The sequence below is a fragment of the Aspergillus wentii genome, assembly GCF_001890725.1.
Source record: "Aspergillus wentii DTO 134E9 unplaced genomic scaffold ASPWEscaffold_9, whole genome shotgun sequence".
In the NCBI taxonomy this organism is placed as follows: domain Eukaryota; kingdom Fungi; phylum Ascomycota; class Eurotiomycetes; order Eurotiales; family Aspergillaceae; genus Aspergillus; species Aspergillus wentii.
The window spans coordinates 975218-994508 of NW_024467840.1; the positions used below are offsets into that span (position 1 = coordinate 975218).

At 48.7% G+C, this 19291-nt stretch overlaps 8 protein-coding genes across 8 annotated transcripts; 7 read left to right on the forward strand and 1 right to left on the reverse strand.

Moving 5' to 3' along the window:
- Positions 1 to 334: 334 nt before the first annotated feature.
- Positions 335 to 1149, forward strand: ASPWEDRAFT_32634 (uncharacterized protein; the record flags this gene model as incomplete). Its single annotated transcript, XM_040833694.1, has 3 exons — positions 335 to 487; positions 538 to 607; positions 665 to 1149. 3 exons carry the CDS (start codon positions 335 to 337, stop codon positions 1147 to 1149), a joined length of 708 nt encoding a protein of 235 aa, XP_040684135.1.
- A 1353-nt stretch (positions 1150 to 2502) lies between these two features.
- On the reverse strand, positions 2503 to 4517 carry ASPWEDRAFT_72865 (uncharacterized protein; the record flags this gene model as incomplete). Its single annotated transcript, XM_040839264.1, has 3 exons — positions 3484 to 4517; positions 3050 to 3430; positions 2503 to 2796 (listed from the first exon to the last, which is right to left on the reverse strand). The coding sequence occupies exons 1-3, from the start codon at positions 4177 to 4179 to the stop codon at positions 2503 to 2505; spliced, it is 1371 nt and encodes a 456-aa protein (XP_040684136.1). The 5' UTR covers positions 4180 to 4517.
- Positions 4518 to 7134: 2617 nt separating this feature from the next.
- Positions 7135 to 8178, forward strand: ASPWEDRAFT_32636 (extracelular proline-glycine rich protein; the record flags this gene model as incomplete). Its single annotated transcript, XM_040833695.1, has 1 exon — positions 7135 to 8178. The coding sequence occupies one exon, from the start codon at positions 7135 to 7137 to the stop codon at positions 8176 to 8178; it is 1044 nt and encodes a 347-aa protein (XP_040684137.1).
- Positions 8179 to 8551: 373 nt separating this feature from the next.
- On the forward strand, positions 8552 to 10619 carry ASPWEDRAFT_46057 (Smr domain protein). Its single transcript, XM_040836683.1, has 2 exons — positions 8552 to 8871; positions 8953 to 10619. Exons 1-2 carry the CDS (start codon positions 8839 to 8841, stop codon positions 10576 to 10578), a joined length of 1659 nt encoding a protein of 552 aa, XP_040684138.1. The 5' UTR covers positions 8552 to 8838; the 3' UTR covers positions 10579 to 10619.
- Positions 10620 to 10975: 356 nt separating this feature from the next.
- On the forward strand, positions 10976 to 11679 carry ASPWEDRAFT_177117 (peptide-methionine (R)-S-oxide reductase; the record flags this gene model as incomplete). The annotated part of the gene is made up of 2 exons (XM_040831612.1): positions 10976 to 11246; positions 11300 to 11679. The coding sequence occupies 2 exons, from the start codon at positions 10976 to 10978 to the stop codon at positions 11677 to 11679; spliced, it is 651 nt and encodes a 216-aa protein (XP_040684139.1).
- An 82-nt stretch (positions 11680 to 11761) lies between these two features.
- ASPWEDRAFT_748384 (stromal membrane-associated protein) lies at positions 11762 to 14153 on the forward strand (the record flags this gene model as incomplete). Its single annotated transcript, XM_040839525.1, has 5 exons — positions 11762 to 12227; positions 12363 to 12531; positions 12587 to 12631; positions 12692 to 12794; positions 12846 to 14153. The coding sequence occupies exons 1-5, from the start codon at positions 12119 to 12121 to the stop codon at positions 14151 to 14153; spliced, it is 1734 nt and encodes a 577-aa protein (XP_040684140.1). The 5' UTR covers positions 11762 to 12118.
- A 473-nt stretch (positions 14154 to 14626) lies between these two features.
- ASPWEDRAFT_46060 (uncharacterized protein) lies at positions 14627 to 15787 on the forward strand. The gene has a single exon (XM_040836684.1). It carries the CDS (start codon positions 14892 to 14894, stop codon positions 15297 to 15299), a length of 408 nt encoding a protein of 135 aa, XP_040684141.1. The 5' UTR covers positions 14627 to 14891; the 3' UTR covers positions 15300 to 15787.
- A 533-nt stretch (positions 15788 to 16320) lies between these two features.
- Positions 16321 to 18924, forward strand: ASPWEDRAFT_72871 (Zn(II)2Cys6 transcription factor; the record flags this gene model as incomplete). The annotated part of the gene is made up of 4 exons (XM_040839265.1): positions 16321 to 16501; positions 16550 to 17081; positions 17137 to 17598; positions 17665 to 18924. The coding sequence occupies exons 2-4, from the start codon at positions 16617 to 16619 to the stop codon at positions 18922 to 18924; spliced, it is 2187 nt and encodes a 728-aa protein (XP_040684142.1). The 5' UTR covers positions 16321 to 16501; positions 16550 to 16616.
- Positions 18925 to 19291: the final 367 nt, after the last annotated feature.

The following is a 19291-nucleotide window of genomic DNA, read 5'->3' on the forward strand; positions in this document are numbered from 1 at the left end:
GGTTCTTTATTCAACTGTTGCGGAAACTCATGATCAGTGAGTTAATTTTAGCTTTTCGACTGATTATACTTTATGGATCCTTCGATAACTTGTACTCCCTTGTTGACTGAGGATGGACCCATTTTCTTTGACTTCCCTCTGCTGTCGACTTTCCAACAAAGACAGTCGCTCTTTCAACCGCGCCACTTTTCAGTTCGAGGACTCGATCATGGAAATACCAGGATTCCAAGGATGGTCGAGTACAAGTATATATATCTTGTTGACATTCTCATCCGATGTGACTGAATATTTTGCTATCCTATCAACAACTAATCTCAACAACTAATCTTGAATCATGGTAGTAGACCTGGATGTTTTCTTCCGAGGACATCCGCGCATCTCACCGTTGGCGGCTGAGACGGCTGAGGTTCTGGACGAAGCCAAAATCCCCTACGTGCTCTGGGGGTATTTAGCTGTTGCGTTCGCGGGGGAGAACCTCCCTACGAAAGTAAGTCTCTTGCCCCCTCCCTTTCTCGAGACAAACTGACACAGCGATAGGAGATTGAATTGGTTATTCCAGACGAACACCTTCAAGCAGCAACTGAAACTCTCGCCCAAGCCGGGTATCGTCTGTGCGAAAATCCCGTATGCAAAGACGTCAACTAGCCACACTACGCCGTCCCAGACGTCCACTTCCACACGGACGGCATGGACGACTTCTTCGGCTTGTTATCGCTATTCAAGAAATCCACCACCCTCTGGTGGCTGCCTGAGTTTCCGCAGGGCCTGGCCCCCGCGGATGATCCGCACTTCATGCTATCCACTGACCGTCGACTCCCATCGCGGATCTATCGTGGGCCCTCGGGCCCCTGGACAGAGCTGTACCCCATCAAGATCATGAACCCAGATATCCTGACTGAGGCGGTCATTCTGCTGCTTCTCCGGGACTTAGACAAGCCGAATGGGCTGGATCTGGGTTGGAGATTTCTATTGACCCGGTTGATGGATACACTAGACAGGTCTCATGCAGGAGCAGAAGTGCCCAAGACGCTGCGACCGCGGTTTCGCCCCTTCTGGGAGAGTTATAATCGGCGGGTTCAGAATGGGAATAGGAATATCTGGGAGCCGTTGAGGGTGCTTCATCGGGAGATGGTGGCGAATGGTGAGTGAACTTCCTCCAGCGCCGGACTATAACGAGAATGCCCGTTACTTTGAGTGCGATGTGTAGGGGTTTTTTTTCCTTTCCTTTTCTTTCTTTTCTTTCTGCTTGTTTCGTGGTTTGTCTCAGGTATACATGTCGTTCTTCGTTCTTTGTGTAGTTGTTCTTGATTTAGAAATTGAGCTGTGGTTTGAAGCTCCCTTGCATAACAAGTTCTTTCATTTCGAGACTGACCATCCAGTCTGATACGACCAACGTATTTATGACAATAAGGATGATGCGCCGACAGGAGAGATGGAAAGGTATATATACGCCCAAGGTGTCGTTACAATTCTCGGCTCTCTCATCCTCATCATCATCATGGCTAACCCTGTGGAACTAAAGGCCGCAGCCAAAAAGATTATTGAGCGACTGCAAGGCATCGAAAAGTTCCAAAACATCCGAATACTCATCATCGGCGGCGCTGCCATCCAGCAATACAACCTTGTATCTGTGACTAACGAACAGGACAGGCGCCGTAGCTCCCCGCAGACGCAATGACCGTGGCAGAAACAAAGACGACGACTAGAATGCCCTACATCTCCGCCCTGGAGCTGGTGGCTTTCATAATCCACTGCTATGGGATGCGAGATGCGAACCAGAGAAACAAAGATAGTGAGGATGTTTAGTTCCTCATTGGACATTTAACCTGTGTTCAGCAAATTCGCCTATCACTACAGCAGCGGGAGATATTTGTCGCCCGTTTCGAGAATGTTGATGATGCTTTTCTCAGGGAATCTGTAACAAACGAGCAATGGTGGAGGCTGAGGCTTGGACTGGAATAATAGACGACCTTTGTCAGCATAATTTTGTTCTACCCTGTCCAGAGCTTGCATGGTTGCATTCAAAGCGACCACCAAGGCGACAGGCCATGATTATGTGTATGTACGGGCTTCCGATCAAGCTGGACTTCTTATGGGGAATTTGGGAACGATATAGAGTGGCGCAAACAATTCTTATCACAATTTTGATATTCAAGGTGATGCGTCTGCAAAAGGATTTTCAATTAAAGTAAGGCATGATCACCCCTGTCATATGCGCAGATCAATTCTTAATTCAACAAGTGCCCATACCATACCGTAGGTCGACCGGTTCAACTTTTCTTTTACGTCTTATTTATTCAATGTAGAAGACATGATAGTCAAAATTCGCATTTGAGATGCTTCTCCTTCATTCCAAAGACCCAGAAAGAGACATCAAAAATTACTCATCCAAGCCGAAGTTAAACAAGATACCGGCTCGGATTTACCCAGAATATCAGTCCAAGATCACCGACCAGAAACGAGACGATCAAATGACGTCCCCTGAAAGATTCAAACATTTTGCTACTCCGCAAGCTGACTGCGCCCACCGTCTGCAGTGATTCTCTTACGGACTCTGAGCCGGATATGCTCAGAGCCAAGCTTGGTGACAGTTTGATGCTCGGTAGAGGCGACGGAGCTGCCCCGGTTGCTCTCAGAAGATTCCTCTATGTGGTCCAAACCCGAGGTAACATCGAGCATGGCTGTTGGGCAGAACACCAACGCTTCACCAGTACCCAGACGTACAATCTTCCCGAACAGATCTAAAGATGTCTCTCCTTCCTTGTTGGCACGGGCGGTTGCTGCGCCGGCAATGTGCTGTTCAATAGATATGTACCAAGCTGGAGAGGTAAAGCGATGCACGATCGTGACGTTGCAGAGGTCAAGCAGGGCAGGTTATATTGTCGGCTCTTGGGTGGCGATCATCACGCGTGCTCCCAAGTGACGCTGTTGGCGAACGATAGACAAAAGTGTCTCGGTCAGTTCACCGGCATCAGACGAGGTTTTGTTGAGAAACTAAGGAATTAGAATGTTAGACTGCACCACAGCAGGTGAAATAGGGTGATTCTACGTTATGCGCTTCATCCAACGCAATTATTTGTCCAGCATCGGCACGGCCCTTCAAGAATAAGGATACGCAAATATTAAAAAGAGTACAAGTATCGTCGGGGCCGATGAAAGGACAGCTCAGATCAACAATGGTCAGCGACCCTTTGGGGAAATCCCACAGATCATCAGACAAAGCCTTTGCCGGATTTTTCTGTTTCCCACCACTGCCCACCACAGTTCCCGGTTCGAAGAAAGATTCGAGAACTTCCAAGCGCATATTGAGTGGAGCGTTCTGGCGTGTGAGAAAGTCTTCCTTCTCGAGTCGTCGTTTGAAGGCGTTGTAGTCCAGGTGAGACTGTCCTTGGGATGTTCGAGCCATTTCGCGCAGGATCTTTATCACGACCTACATACCTATTCGCTTCAACGCGATATGAAACTGTTCCTACAGGATTGTACCTCAACATATAAAGGCTGATCGTCCCCAGCGTTGATCCCCATCAAGGTCTTCATCATGCTGATGTTTAGATGTTTCTGAGGAAGATACATAGGTACCACACGTAGCAAATTCGATTTACCCAAGCCGGGGAGATTCTCATAGGCGTTCTTCATGGCATGGTAGTTCGACGGGCTCACCAAAACACGAACAGGGATATTCGACGAACAGAGATACGCAGCCTCGCAGAGCTGAGTGCTCGAAAAGGCCGTGAACTTGTCATAGTGAAGCACCATCCCCGCCAATGGCGAAGACAGCTTCCCAGCAGGAGAGGACTCAATCAACGAATTCTCCAACATACATGATAGCGTGTGACTCATCCCACTACCCTGGCTGCCACAGATAAACGCAGACCAGGGTGCAGAAACATTCGCGTAAACGAGATCATCCTCGTCAACCGCAGGCGTGTCAGGCGAGGTAGTACTCCCCATGCGGAGGCCCAGGAGACCATACTGGGGATAGACGAGTTTTCTACCTTTTCCGTTGACGATGTGATCTCCTTGGTATTCGTTCTCGATGACCTCTCGCACCAACGCAGAGAACAGAGGGGCGGTCGTCAGTTCTTCCTGGAGGTGCTTTCTCGTTCCTTCATCCTCGTCGACATTGATGAGTCGGAGATGGCGAAGAGCCTCCTCGTTAAAGGAGGACTTCTCTGCCATGATTTCGTGGGATTCTGTTTTGGCTCTCAGACGTTGAGGGAGTCAGGTTGGGAAGAGATTGAGGCAGAGGGGGGAGTGAATCATATTTTTGTCTTGCTGGCTGTTGTGGGAGGACTCCCTTCTTTTCTACCATAGCAACAGTATGGTTGATGAAGACGTTCTTTGTTTCTTCAGCGTCCATGATTTCTTTTTGGTATCCATTCAACTATTCCTATGCGAAAGATATATATCAGTAAAGGGGAAGAGTATGAAGATTCAGAAGACATACTATATTTGCCTCGTGAAGATAACCTGTATAAGTAGCATGGCAATCCAATCGATCTTTATTGAGATATGAGAAGCCCTTTCTATACTATGAATAACCACCATTGAACTACTACTACACTGTATAAAAGATCATATAGAGTATATATTAAGTTAAGTGTTTATATTGTCTCTTTCATTTGGTTTTACATCATTGCTCTATCAAGTTGCCTCAAAAGTGAGAGTCGTGGTGGAAGAAAAAATATGTAAGCTGATTTGGATAACTTCACTTTTCTAAGCATAGAATTATGTCAATTAGATCTATATAACCATCAGCAATGCTCAATATGATCCATCATTCAAGCTTTAATGGTGTCAGATATATTCTCGACTTCTATTCGATCTCGTCTATGGAAAAGCCGCAAACTTGGTCGTTCAATACTTCTGAAACAACTCCACCGAGGAAATAGCTAAATCATAAAAAGCTCCAAGTGACAGGTCTAAGCGAGCTCGCTTGATTGATAAGATGGCTTTTTTCTTCGTTTGTCTTTTTCTTAATTTTCTCCGGTGTTTGAGATATAGTATTATCCCGATGGTGCATTAATTAATCGCAGACAGGTATAGTGTCATCTTTTGGAGCTGCCTATGCTCAACCTTGATTCTGTCAGTTTTATGCTTATTATAAAATGCTTATTGAGAGACAAGGCTGTCGACAGAGTCGTACAGAACTCAACTCCCCAGCATTCCCCGAGCTAAAGCTGCAAGGCTGGAATGCGCGTATTCTCCACCATCTATACTCGAAACCTCTCCCCACCGAATGGCTTTAGCCTACGGTATTTCTCATGCTTGGGACTAGGAAGCAGCACTCATCGCGTTGCTGTAGTTGGCTGCTAGATGTTCACTCGCCTCTAGCCTAGCATGACAGCGGCGATGAACATGGCGAATCCGACAGAGCAAGCGCAGATGACCGTAACCCGGGACTAGGAACATGCGCTATAGAGAATTTTCCGACTTCTAGGACTGTGATGAATGGCACTTGTCTGAGTGGTGGCAAGAGACAGACTGCCGAACTGAATCAGCAATCAGTATATTATTCAGAGATCAACATCTTCCCGCTTCAGCTCAGGTGATGGATTTATTACGTCGGACTATGTAGATCTAAAGAATCAACAAGTCGATATCCATCGTAGAGATCTGAGTCAAGTGGACTGCTGAGCCCACAGTCTAGGACTTAGTCAAGGCTTGAATTGGCTATGGAGTGCAATGGGTCCATAATCCTTATGAAGAACTGTCAGAGATGTTAGAATAAAAGCCGAGAAAGACAAGGATTCCACTTAAGAGCATTGGGCGCCGTTGTTATTATGGGAGAAAGTGAAGTCTCACTCATAGCAATAAGACGGGCTGGTATTACTCTGTCTCCAACACTCCATGTCAGATTCTAGTTTGGACGCGTGGCTGCTGAGATAATAAAAACTACTTGTCAAATGCGAACTGGACAGCCATCGCACCATCACACCATATCCGCCAAAATTGAAGAATAATTGTCAATATCACTGTAAGGTAAGACGATTTGCTCCAGATGGTGTCTTTTTCGTTGGTGACAGTCACCGGAGCGTCGGAAGAACCGAGGCAATTCCTCCGAGAACGCAGCAAGACGTCCTGTCGATCATCCCGCCAACGTCTCTACTTGAAACCACCCCCAAACAAGCGAGTCTCCAGTGATCGACATTGTTATGGAGCTAAGGGATTCTTCCTTTATCCACATTGGATCCATGGACACAAGGTAAGCAGTAGTCTGACAGCTATCGGCTTAAAGTTGTGCTGGATCGAAATCTAACAAAGGTCAGGGGTTGAGAATGAAGTTAGCCAGTCCACCTCCTTCTTGGAGCCGAGAGACGAAAGATTTAGTTTGATGACCTGCTGTTTCAATCCACCGATTATCATAACCTTTTTCAGTCGATTCCTGCGATGCCCATTTAATCAGAAACTGATCGTCCGTCTCATGCCCTCTCCACATTCGATCACACCTCTCCTCGGCCGCTGCTGAGGTGAGTCTGTCGAGAAATTATGGCTTTCAAGGAGATTGAATTGACGCAAATACCAACGGAATAATGACATTGGATGGGGGTTTCATTTGTCAGACCCCAATATAGAGCCACGCAAGGCGATGAATGTTTATCATTTACTCTATACAGCATGCATCACAAGATGGTGCAATCAAACTTGCGCCACACTCTAATGTTGGCGGATTACCACGGACTGCGTCTGGAATTGTGGAATTAGACTAGCATTACTCACGATACTTCCCGTGAATGACGAGTCCTCCCTCCTGAGCCCGCTAGGGCTGAAACGGAGAGCGAAAGGAGAGACGACGGACTAAATCCTCGACTCTCGATGTGCTTGTTACCCTCGAACAATTGAGGCGCAGCCCATCGGCAGTAGGGGTGACGTCTCATCGAGCTGTTGGCCAATGTTCCGGGGCATTCATTTCCATTGTCAGACGGCTCTTCCTATCCATATATAAACCCAGTTGTTCCCACCGTTGTCTTTCGTTCTTCAACCTTGTCCAGGCGACTAGAGTACATCCATTCTATTCACATTCACTTCTTCCATTCTCACTCTTTCTCATCACAGGGACCTGGCTGTCTCTCATACTTTCATTATCCTATTTCTATCTTTTAACCACACGATCATACCCACGCAATCTTCAAAATGAAGCCCCAAACCGCTGCTCTCATCCTCAGCTTCTGCGGCGCTGCCCTCGCCGCCCCCGTCCATAACGCCGAGGGACCCCAGGGCTCTCCTGCTGGCTCAGGAACTGTCCCATCTGGCACCCCCTCTGGGCTTCCTGTCGGCTTCCCATCTGAGGAGTCTGGGTTCCCTGGTGCCCCATCCGGACTTCCTGGTTTCGGCTTCCCACCGAGCCCCTCTGGCAACCCCTCTGCCGGTTTCCCCTCTGGCCCTAAGCCCACCGGCGCTCCCCCGGGCTTTGGTGGTGAAGGCCACCACCGTCACCACGGAGAGGGTGGCTTCGGCGGCAAGCACGGTGACCATGGACACGGCTGGGAGCCTCCTTTCGGCGCTGCTCCATCTGGCACTGTCCCCTCCGGCGTTCCCTCTGGCGTTCCCTCTGGATTCCCCTCTGGCTTCCCCGGTGGCCCCTTCGGTGGCTTCGGCAGCCACCACGGACACGGCTGGGAGCCTCCTTTCGGCGCTGCTCCCTCTGGAGCTTTCCCCTCTGGTCCCGCTCCTTCTGGCCCCGCTCCCTCCGGCGGTTTCCCCGCTGGCCCTGCCCCTACTGGAGCTCCCTCGGGCTTCTCTGACGCTCAGCAGAAGCGTGGATTCGGTGACTGGCTCGAAGGCATCTTCGGATTCGGACACAAGCACGGCGGAGACTCTGGCAGTGGCTCAAAGGGCTCTGGTGCAGCTCCTTCCTCGGTGCCTTCTACCCTCCCTGGTTTTGGACAGGGTGGCTCTGGCTTCGGTTCTGGCTCTGGCTCTAGCTCTGGCTCTCCTTTCGGCTCTGCCCCATCGGGTGCTGCTCCCTCTGGCTTCGGTGGCTTCGGACAGGGTGGCTCTGGCTTCGGCTCTGGCTCTAGCTCTGGCTCTCCTTTCGGCGCTGGCCCATCTGGTGCTGCCCCCTCAGGTGCTGCCCCTTCGGGGTCTTTCCCCGGATTCGGCGGTAGCCAGGGTGGCCAAGGCCCTACCCCCACTCCTTCTGGCTTCCCCTCTGCTGGCAGCATCAGCAACCTGTGAATTTTGAAATACCCATAACAATATACTGAAGGAAGAACAAAAAGGGTTTGAAAAGAGTTGGAGAGCGGATATCGTCTACTATGTTTGCAGTTGTATAATTTTGTACCCGTCTCTCGTTTATAGTATATACTAAATATGAATGAGTGGATGTATTCATACCAAGTCCAAACATTTAATGGCTGTAAACCATGTAGGTCTCACCAAACGCCCAAAGATGGTTGTTCCACTTCAGCCTAGAACATGGAAAATATCGATGACTCAATGAATCTGCGAGTGAGTCAACGATCTTGGCTAGAAGCGAATAAAAGGGAATATAGAAATGTACAAATAGCCCTTTAGGAATATAACTTTGTCTCTACATCAAAATAAACATGGAACATGTTGGATGTGTAGAACTTCATTATGTCATATCTGATTGGTCTCCCTGCTTTAGTGGCATCTCTTTGTCTCTCCCCCGCCGCCTAAAGAAACCTGGAACCCACGGATATTCTCCAAGTTCTCTAAAATTCCCGAAAACCAAGCAGCAACACACGGGCAGGCTTACTGGCTTACAGAGGCCTGCTTATGCTATTTTTCTTTTTTATCTCTAGATAACCTTGCCGAGGAATGCGCCGCGCTCGAATACTTTTCCGATCTAAGTTAAGGCATCCGATTTAGAAGATGGCCGGGGGTGATAGTGGTGACCTTTTGGGGGTTAGTTTGGACTCTATGGCTTTGTGACTATTTAAGGCGTTTTAGATGACTGATATTTATTTGTGTTTTTTATTTATTTAGGAATTGGAAAAAGAGTATTGTCCACCTCTTGATCCAGCACTTTTTACCGCGATTGTGTGCGACTTCGATCTCTCGGACTCGAGCCAGGTGCAACAGCTTCGCGAAACTCTAGACACTCTCAAAATCTCAGCATGGGAGCAGGAAGATCTCCCCTTCGACCCCTCAGGAACGAGCGGATTAGGCAACGGGAATGGACAGGATGTTGGGGATGGGATTTTGTCGGAGCGCAGTACTTCGCAACATGAAACTGTGCGGTCGCGGGAGACGGACATCACTAGCCTTGCGTCGGAGTTGGAGTCTGTCTCTGTGAGCGACAAGGATAGAGGGCTCTCATATCGATCGGAGGAAATAAGGTACACCATCGGGGCTGACGGAGCTGTTACGCTGGCGGGAGCAGGTGAGGATGATAAAATCGGGTACTTGGCGGAGATGTTTCCGTCGGTCGATCGCTTTACAATCAAGCACAGCCTGAAAAAGTCCGAGGGGGATATCGACCGTGCAATGGATGTGTTGCTGAACGTCGCGTTTTTCGATGAGCAGCCGACCGACGAGGATGGAGCGAAGCTCTTTGTCCCCAAGGGCATCGATGGCTTTGGGGAGGGCGAGGTCGGGCGGAAGAAGGGGAAGAAGAAGAACAATAAGAAAAACAAGAACAAAGCCCAGGAGCTGTCGTATCCTGTGGAATCGGATGCGAATCACGTCGTCAACAAATGGGATATTGGCCAGAAGGATGTCGACTTTATCTATTCGCGCACTTCTCCTGTCTTGAAGAAAGAGACCGTTACCTCTACCTACCACGCCAATGGAGCCTCGCTGTCTGCAACTATTCGATCTCTCGCTACAGCAAACGCGACGGAGGAGGAACATATCAATGATGATCCGGTTATGGTTACTCAAGTGGCGGAATTATCACAGGAATTCTCTACGATCACCCCCACTGTACTCGCCGGTCTTTTGAATATAACCAGGAATTCGATCTCAGCCGCCAACGAGCTCGCTACCGAGATGGTTGCTCGTCCAGCCCCTGTACCGTTGTCCGAGGTTATTCAGATCAAGGCCACACCTCTCGCACTCGAAACAGGAAATGAAACACCTAAGAAGCGAGGGAAGCAATCACGCGTTATCAGAGACTACGAAATAGCTTCGAGCTCCGCCGGCGCCAACTTCTCAGCAGGGGCGGATGCATTCTCCAAGGCGTCTATGGCATACCGACGAGGTAAGTCGGATCGCCTAATGGGCGGTGCGGCTGCCTATTATTCTGCAGTTGGAAGAGACCATCTCGAACGAGCCAAACGGGAGGCTTCGATGGCTGCGGATGCCCTGGTAGACTCGCAATCTACCTCGACCATGTTGGACCTTCACGGAGTCTCGGTCCAAGATGGAGTCCGCATTGCCAGCGACCGAGTCGCAGAATGGTGGGAATCTATGGGCGATGCTAAATACATACGCGGGGGTGGAAATCTAGCCCGAGACGGATACAGAATCGTGACAGGAGTTGGGCGACATAGTCACGATGGTACCTCGCGATTGGGGCCAGCTGTGGGCAAGATGCTGGCTCGTGAGGGATGGAGAGTAGAAGTTGGTATGGGAGTTTTGACGGTTGTTGGCATTGCCCGGCGTCAGTGAGCTCTTTTTTTGCGTCATTTATTTATGGCTTGATCTGTTTTGAGATACCCTTGCAGTGATCTAGTATGCGAGCTATTTCATTTATTTTGATATTCTGGTGTTTTGGAGAGGTGTTGTGAACTGTGGATATTATGAATTTACTATTGTCCTTATTATTCCTTGAATATATTGTCGATATTCTGGCTCTATAAAATCATCGACTTGAATAACTAAATCTCCCCGCATGATGACGTAAAAGCAGAGGCAAATCCGCAATCCCGCGATGGTTTTGCGACGAAGTCTCAAACTAATTTGTCAATTCGCCATTTCATTTAGCCTGATATCTTCCTCTCTGATCCTATCATTTAGCATTAATTTCTATTGTTCAGCTAGTCTAGTTTTCTCCAACTCCAGCCAGATGCGTTTCCAGCGCCTAACCACAGCTCTTCGAATCTTCTCGACACCCCTCCGATCCCGAACTTCAACCGCCATCAAAACCTCTTCCAGATATTCTCGTTATTTTAACAGAATACCTCTCCCAATCTCTGGCGCAACCCTTCTCAAAGCTGCCCCAGCTATCCCATTTATGGGCTCATTCTTCAGTTCCAGCGCCAACGCCGAAAACGCAAACAACATGTCGTATCCCGACCAGCGGAGTGAGGATGAATGGAGGGCTGTTTTGAGTCCTGGTTTGTCTCCTCACCTTCTTTCTACGAAGCTCTACATGACTAACCAAAACTAGATCAATTCCGCATCCTCCGCCAGAAAGGCACTGAACGAGCCGGCACCGGCGAATACGACGCCCACTACCCCTCGCAGGGCGTTTACACCTGCGCCGGCTGCAACGCGCCCCTCTACAAAGCATCCCACAAATTCAAGTCTGGCTGCGGCTGGCCTGCGTATTTCGACTCCGTGCCTGGTGCTGTGACGAGACATACGGATAGCTCGTTTGGGATGGAGCGGACGGAGATTACGTGTAGTAACTGTGGGGGTCATTTGGGACATGTGTTTAAGGGAGAGGGGTATCCGACGCCGACGGATGAGAGGCATTGTGTGAATAGCGTGAGTTTGAAGTTTACGGAGGATGAGGGTGCTGCTGGTGCAGCGAAGGCGAAGGCTTAGGTTTGAGTAGAGGGTATTTAGAATTTGTAGAGTATGATGAATGATGGTTGATGAAGCTGATAATCGGACAATCGGAGTATGGCGATGTTTTGGTCAGGGTCTCAGGGTCTGTGGAGATAGCATGCATAGGAGTATAATCGCCTTAAAATCAATCACGACGGTAGTAATTTCAATGAAACTCGATAATAACGATCAACCACCGGATTACCCCCCAATATCAGATCATAATAAATCTTGTCTCGTCTACAATTCAATCAACAAAATGCACTTCCGGCACGACTCGCCCTCCGCATCGGGCATCCAGCATGCCTCAGGCCGCCAAGACACCGCATCCGCCACCTGGAGATTGTCACGTCCCTCCACCATAATCCCTCCATCTATCTGACTACTTTCTCTCCCGAATTCCCCCTCTGGCACTCGAGTTGACATTCGTGCTGCCATGTCTCGACGGGTCCCTCCGAGCCAGGCTGCTCAAAACCAGCAGACTATCAAGACCCTGCTGAAACTCGACCAAAACAAGACCTGTGCTGATTGCAAGCGCAACAAACGTTAGTGTTTCTTCCTCCGCTGCCTGATATGCTCCGTGTTCCCATCCCCCCCAACTTTCGGCTGGCTTTGTGCGGGTTGATTTTTTTTTTTTTTTATCTCTATGACATTATGAGCTGATAATTGCTTGCTACTAGATCCGCGATGGGCATCATGGAACCTAGGCATCTTTATTTGTATCCGTTGCTCGGGCATTCACAGGGGTATGGGCACGCATATCAGTAGAGTCAAATCAGTGGACCTCGACTCGTGGACCGACGAACAACTTCAGAGTGTGATAAAATGGGGCAATGGAAGGGCCAACAAGTGTGTTTTTCCATTGGTGGAATATTCCGGTTGGATGGTATACTGATTGTCGCAGGTATTGGGAAGCCAAGCTTGCGCCCGGCCATGTCCCTTCCGAAGCGTAAGTGGGATTGTTGAATGGCATTCGATGTTCAATATGGCTAATGGAGTTTGTGAACAGGAAGATCGAAAACTTCATTCGAACCAAGTACGAATCTAAGCGTTGGATCATGGATGGGTCCATGCCCGACCCTTCGACCCTTGACGACGGCGATGACGATGTGGTAGGCGATCCGGTTCATTGAGGGGATATGACAAGAAACTGACTCGACCAGCCCTTGGCGGTTGTGCAGGAGAAAGCGAAGCTCGAGCGTTCTGCGTCGCAGCGGGCACCCCCCAGCCAGCCCGCGCCAGCTCCACGGCAACAACCGATTAACCTCTTCGACGACGATGAGATTATTTCCCCGCCAGTCCGTCCTAGTACGACGGATCCCGCCCCTCGTGCTGCTGTTCCCAGGCCGCCCCAGCCTCAATCACAACCTGCTCCGAAGCAGCACAAGCCGACAGATTCGTTGCTCGGACTTGATTTCTTTGGCGAGACCCAGTCTCCGAACACCAGTCGCCCAGCCAGCGTTGCATCCACACCTGGTGGTTCATCAAGATTGTCTCGACCGGATCTGAAGCAGTCTATCTTGTCTCTCTACGCAAAGCCTCCACCGGCTCCCGTGAAGCATGAGCGCCAGCCCTCATTTGGAGAATTGGCCTCTCCGGCGCCGCAGTCAGCATCCTCGTCGAATATGGGTGGTTTGACCGATGCATTCAGCGGGTTGAGTTTCCCATCGACGACTTCCCCGCCGCCCCCGAAGCCAGTTGAAAAGCCGTCCCCGTTTGCGAACCTGACGAGCTTCGCCAGCACAAAGTCACCTCCCGCGGCCCCTAAGGTTTCATCCCCTGCCGCCTCTGCCGGCGGTGGCAGTTTGTTTGACAGCCTCACATCGCCAACAATGCCTCCTCCCAAGCCCCAATCGCGAACCACATCAATCTCCTCCGGGGCAGATATGGGATTCTCGGGCTTTACATCTCCTCCACCAAGCAAGCCTAACCCGCCGCCGGCGTCATCCTTGTCTAATGACCTGTTTGGTGACTTTTCTACTCCGGCCCCGGCACCTAAAGCTGCCTCGCCGGCGCCCGCAGCAACTTCCACTTCTCCGCAGGATTTGAGGTCGGCATTCAACCTTAACCCTCCGCCAGCACCTAAGCCTGCGGTGCCAGCAGCACCAGCCGCTACAAGCAGCATGTTCTCGGCAAGCCTGGACCCCTGGGGAGGAGGCGGCAATGCATGGAGCACGCCTGACCCGGCTCCTGCTGCATCTCCTGCACCCGCTGCACCTACTTCAACGGCCTCATTAGCTTCGTCTATGATGAAGGTCCCCGACACCTTGACAGCTAGCGATGTCGGTGCTGGCTGGGGTGCCCCGACATCCCCTGGTATCTCTTCGAAGCCAGCACCTGCTGTTGCCACGGATGAAGATTTCGGAGGCTGGGCCAGCGCAGCACCCATCTCGACAACTAATAGCGGTCCATCTAAACCGGCAGGCGGGTTTGGCGGATCCGATGACTTGTTTTCCAATGTTTGGGAGTAAATTTTTCCCTCCTTCTCATTCTTTTGCCATTTTCAAGTTGCACTGCACATAATTCTTGGTGTTGGTTCTAGACATGAGCGCCAGGTTTTTCCAATGTGATTTCTTTCATTCTATTCTTATTTCTTTGATTACACCCCTTTTTTTTTTTTTTTTTTTTTTTTCCCCTCCATTTTTAGTGGCTACTACCGGGGGTTATCTGGGTTCTGTTTTCCTCGGAGGGGTTCCCCATCCATGTTTGGGATGAGCCTCCACCAGTGGTGAACAAGCATCGGAAGCCCAGTTACCATGTGCGATGATTGATGAATTTTTGGTTTTTTTTTTTTTTTTTTTTTTTTTTTTTTTTTTTTCCCCATATCTTTTATTTTCGTTTATATTTCATGACTTATGGAATTTAGGGCTGTAAAATGGGCGGTTTCATGAATCAAAACAGTCAGTCATGTACACAATGGATGCATTTTCTATTCATAAAGAGCTTTTCAATGGCCTTACCCAGTATACATGGATCGAAGATGAGCGTATTTTGCATACTAGCTACCAGGACGGTGATGGTGGCTATCGTAATGCCATATCCAGGTCGTCTGCCTAAATCAATTGCGCAAAGAAGCCTGCAGCTGATAAAGAGAAGGCTTCCATGGAAGTCCAGCAAAGTAATACAAAACCCCCCATACCCAACAAGATAATTTTCTGCGCTTGGGCCAGACAATTCTCTCTTTCAACCCAAAGATCTGGAGAGGCGAAATGGCACAAGGAACCCTCCACAAAGCGTTCCTGATCCCTGAGATCCTGGAAAACATTCTCCTCCACACTGACATGTGCACATTGCTGACCTCTGCCCAGCGAGTCTGCCATCACTGGCATAATCTCATCACAGAATCCCACAACCTCCAAGCAGCCCTTTTCTTCAAACCAACCAAGCGCAAATTTCAAGAAGGCTCCCAAACGCATTCGAAACTCCCTCATCGCAGAAAACCTCTGGCCTTACTTCTTCCGCAAACAACTACGTACGGGACAAAGGGCGTATGTATATCAAAAACTCAACCTACCCTTCGTGGACCTTCACAAGGAAGCCACATACCTTCCAGCCGAAGCAAGTTGGAGACGGATGCTCCCCCAGCAACCACCCACAAACCGCATCGGAATCATTGAGAGATACCCGGTAGAATCATCGGAATCCGGAACATATACATATGAGATTGAAAGCGCAGAAGGCTGGTTTCTGCGAATGGGAAACTTCGATACAGCCGTTAGTCAAGGTATGCTCGTGGCAGGCCAGGATAAATTGGTATTCTGGCATGAGGCGGCTTGTTTGGGAAGTTTAGAACAGAACCTTCAGGGGAAAAGGGCCGTTGTGGTGTCGAGAGATTTGGTGGATTGTGATGTAGTGATTTTCGTTCGGTTTCATTCTCCTTCGGATAAGATTTTGAACAAGGTGCTTTCATCGTATCCGTAGATGAGCTAGCTTTGCTTTTGACAGGGCTTCTGTCGACATGTTTGAGTTGTTTCTTTTGGTTGTGCTTTTAGGGAACATTGGACACAGCTGGGTGTATTTGAGTCATACCAAGTCTTATAATGACCTCTTGTTGTTGCTCTCTATCCAGTTCGAATTGTGAATTTTCCAGACTTTTCCTCAGATATCCTATGGTATCAAATGGCTAAACGAGATGATGATCATGAAAGTGAGGCAACTTCTCGTCCCATCTGCCCAGTTTGGGGTAAAGATGTAAGCTGCATAGAAGCAATATAGGAAATTATGTACATATTGAAGGTGTAAGTCTCTACCACTAAACTTAGCTAGTAAGTAGAAAAAACTCAAGCTTGAAATCATAGAATTCTTAGCCAATAAAATGCATCATTCAAGATTCCCCTATATGATACATGAGATATGCAAGGCATCCCGCTCCGCAAAGAGTCGGGTGCATTATAGACACTAACTATTATGCTATCCAAAGGCTAAACAGACAGCATAGAATTAGATCATTGGAAACCTTATTCGAATTTATGCTCAATATCATGCTTTAAATACTAATAATATGAATAATAGTACCATGATATTGATTACAAAATGAGGCCGTTCTGGCTGCCTATACAGACCGGATGAGTCAGCAGGCCAAGCGATTTGATCCCACTGGCGATCCTCAGAGTTCAGACTGGGCTGCTTTCTTTGACAATCACAAACAAGGCTGTCCGTTGGAAAATCAAACAGGATACTCACTCGCCAGATTGGACATCATCCACCAAAAAGAAGGTTCCATGTATTCATGATCGGCTAGGATGCTTCAGGTCGGAATGAGCCTGGGGCTTCGAATACCTGAAGGCCAGCCTTATTGAATCAACATCAAGTTATCCCAGTAGGCTTATCCCATTGCGTCATCCCACTGCTTAAGCTAATCAACTAGGGATATTTGAATATATTTCTTTTCATCACCATTTCCCAAGCCAGTACAGTCTGATCCAGCTATAATAATGGCGGATCGTCGCAAACAAGTCAATCTTGGGCAAGGGTCCAAAGCCCCCACACCCAGCGTGCGACTGAGTTGCGAAATGTGCCGCCAACGCAAAGTAAAATGTGACAAGCTCAGTCCATGCACCAACTGCCAGCGTTTCGGGGCTATCTGCGTCCCAGTTGAGCGAGCGCGCCTGCCCCGAGGTCGATCTGGGAGACCGGCGACAGGCACTGCAGAGCGCTCATCGGATCTGGACGCAGACCTTGAAGATCGAGTGTCCAAAATCGAGCAGATGCTGCAGAATCTAGCTCGTACCAACGCCCCTGAAAAGGCACCAACAGCTCCTAATAACATTGGGAACCAGGAAAATTCGCATACAAGCTTGTCTTCTGAAAGCAACTCCCCTGGCTCTACTGAAAGTGTCAAGTCCCCCAAAATAGATGCGTATTTGGGTAGCACCTTCTGGGCGGATCTTCTGCAACAGGTAAGCTTTATTCAAACTACCGATAAATACAAGAATAATCCCTGATGGCCGACAGACGCAAGATCTGCGCCAGACTGTCAACCGTGATACAGAAAATCAACCCCAAATACCTACTGAAGCTCCTTGGCAATCACTTGTGTTTGGGTCAAGCGGCCATGGAAGTGACCCCAATCTTCCCCTCGATTTGCGAACAAGGCATCAGCTAGTTCATATCTACCTGGAGAAAGTAGATCCAGTATTCAAAATCATACATCGTCCCTCCCTGAGCGCTTTTCTACTGGACGGAAAACCCTATCTCAGTTATGAACGGGGAGATCCTGCACCTACAGCTCTTTCCTACGCTCTTTACTATACGTCAGTATGCGTTATTGAGGAGGAGAAGTGTCTACTGTTATTTGGAGCGAGCAAAGAATTAGTGGTTCCAAGGTTTCAGAAAGCTGCAGAATCGGCATTAGTACAGGCAGATTTTATGACGACCAATGACTTGACTGTTCTACAGGCCTATGTTCTCACCTTGGTATTATGATTCAACATCAGTTTCCATCTTTATGAAAAAGGTCGTCTCTAACATGAAGAACCACAGATTGCTTCTCGACCCCAAGATCAAAGTCGACGAGTATGGACCATGCTTAGCATGGCTGTTCGGATCGCCCAAGCTTTGTTACTTCACCTCCCCGATCCTGCGTTTCCAGTAAAACCATTTGAGCGAGAAATGCGTAGACGATTATGGCATGCAATCGGTTTCCTCGATACAGAAGCCTCAATGGACCGTGCATCCGAGCCAATGATACAGGCAAGCATGCTAGAATCCCACCCTCCTGCGAATGTCAACGATAGTGATATCTGGTTTGAGATGGAAGGCCCGGTTCAAGAATCCGAAGGTTTCACCGATATGACATTCACGTTGATGACCTCAAAGGCCCAATCTGCCTCGCGACTGCTCAACTTTTCCACTTTCGGGCAGCCTGCTGTGCAATCTATGGAGTTGCGACAACAGGTTGTCGTTGATTTTCAACAGACAGCGTCAAGCTTGCTTGAGAAATACCAAGCAGACGGCGTACCATTCCATTGGTTCACAAGACAAGTTGCAGAATGTATCAATGCCTCTCTACAACTCACCTCCGTCCGACCAATGCAGCGAAATGCAAAATTTATTCCACCAAAAGTCCGGGGAGACGGCCTCCTCCAACTAGCCGTAAATGTCCTGGAGAAGTCAAGAGCACTACGCAACGATCCACGCTCCCGTCCCTGGGACTGGGTCAATCATATCTTCGTTCCATGGCATGGTCTTGCCGTCGCCATTGCCGAAATCTCCGTCTGTCAAGATCCGTTACTGATGGAAAAATACTGGCCCCCGATCCAGCAGGCATATGACCGACTTAGCCATCTAGTCGCGGATTCGCAACAAGGCATGCTCTGGAAGCCCATCGAGAAATTCATGACCCAAGCACAAGCAAGACGAAGACAATTACTCGGCTCACCAACCTTCAACGCACCACAAATCCCCGTCTCCCTTTCAGATATAACGTCTACCAACCAACCCACTACATTCCCCCAACCAAGTTTCCAAACCTCATTACCTTTCACACCGAACCTTAATACCCAACCCGCCCAAATCCCTTACCCCCAAGGAACAACCCCCGTTATGACTATGCCAGAGGTTACCAATGGGCTTGGCCCGTGGCCTAATGTATGGGATGCAATGGACTTTAGCGACACGGGCATCGGCAACGCCACCGAGACATCCTGGTTGAATTACGAGAGCTTCATCGAGGACCTGTACGAGAATGCAGATTATCTCTTGAGGCCCCGTTATCAGCTTGGATATGGCAACCCACCTTGAATATGTAAACTAAAGGGAAGAAAAAAGCCTTTCTTTTAATGGGAAATGAAACTCTTCATTCATCCAAAATGTTAATATTAGATTCCCTTAAATAATAGAAATCGAGATACTCCCACTCCACTACTACATAGTAACCAGGAGCCTGGTTTCCCTCTCGATTACACTATAATACATCATCAGTCGACAAAAGATCAAGAAAGAGGGGGGGAAAACAGACGACATCGCCGTAATCTGGGAGGATAGATAGACATCATCCACCGGAGACAGATACAAGTGTCCAAAAAACCACCGAAATAGAAAGTCAAGAATTAAAAAAAGGAAGAAAAATTAAAAGATAAAATAAAAATAAAATAAGGTAAGGTAAGAT

What these genes read in the sequence shown, in the direction of transcription:
- ASPWEDRAFT_46057 (XM_040836683.1), top strand. Translation starts at nt 8,839, where the DNA reads ATGGCCGGGGGTGATAGTGGTGACCTTTTGGGG. An exon ending in ATAGTGGTGACCTTTTGGGG is followed by an intron (nt 8,872 to 8,952) that starts GTTAGTTTGGAC and finishes TTATTTATTTAG; the next exon opens with GAATTGGAAAAAGAGTATTG.
- ASPWEDRAFT_46060 (XM_040836684.1), top strand. Translation starts at nt 14,892, where the DNA reads ATGGCACAAGGAACCCTCCACAAAGCGTTCCTGATCCCTGAGATCCTG.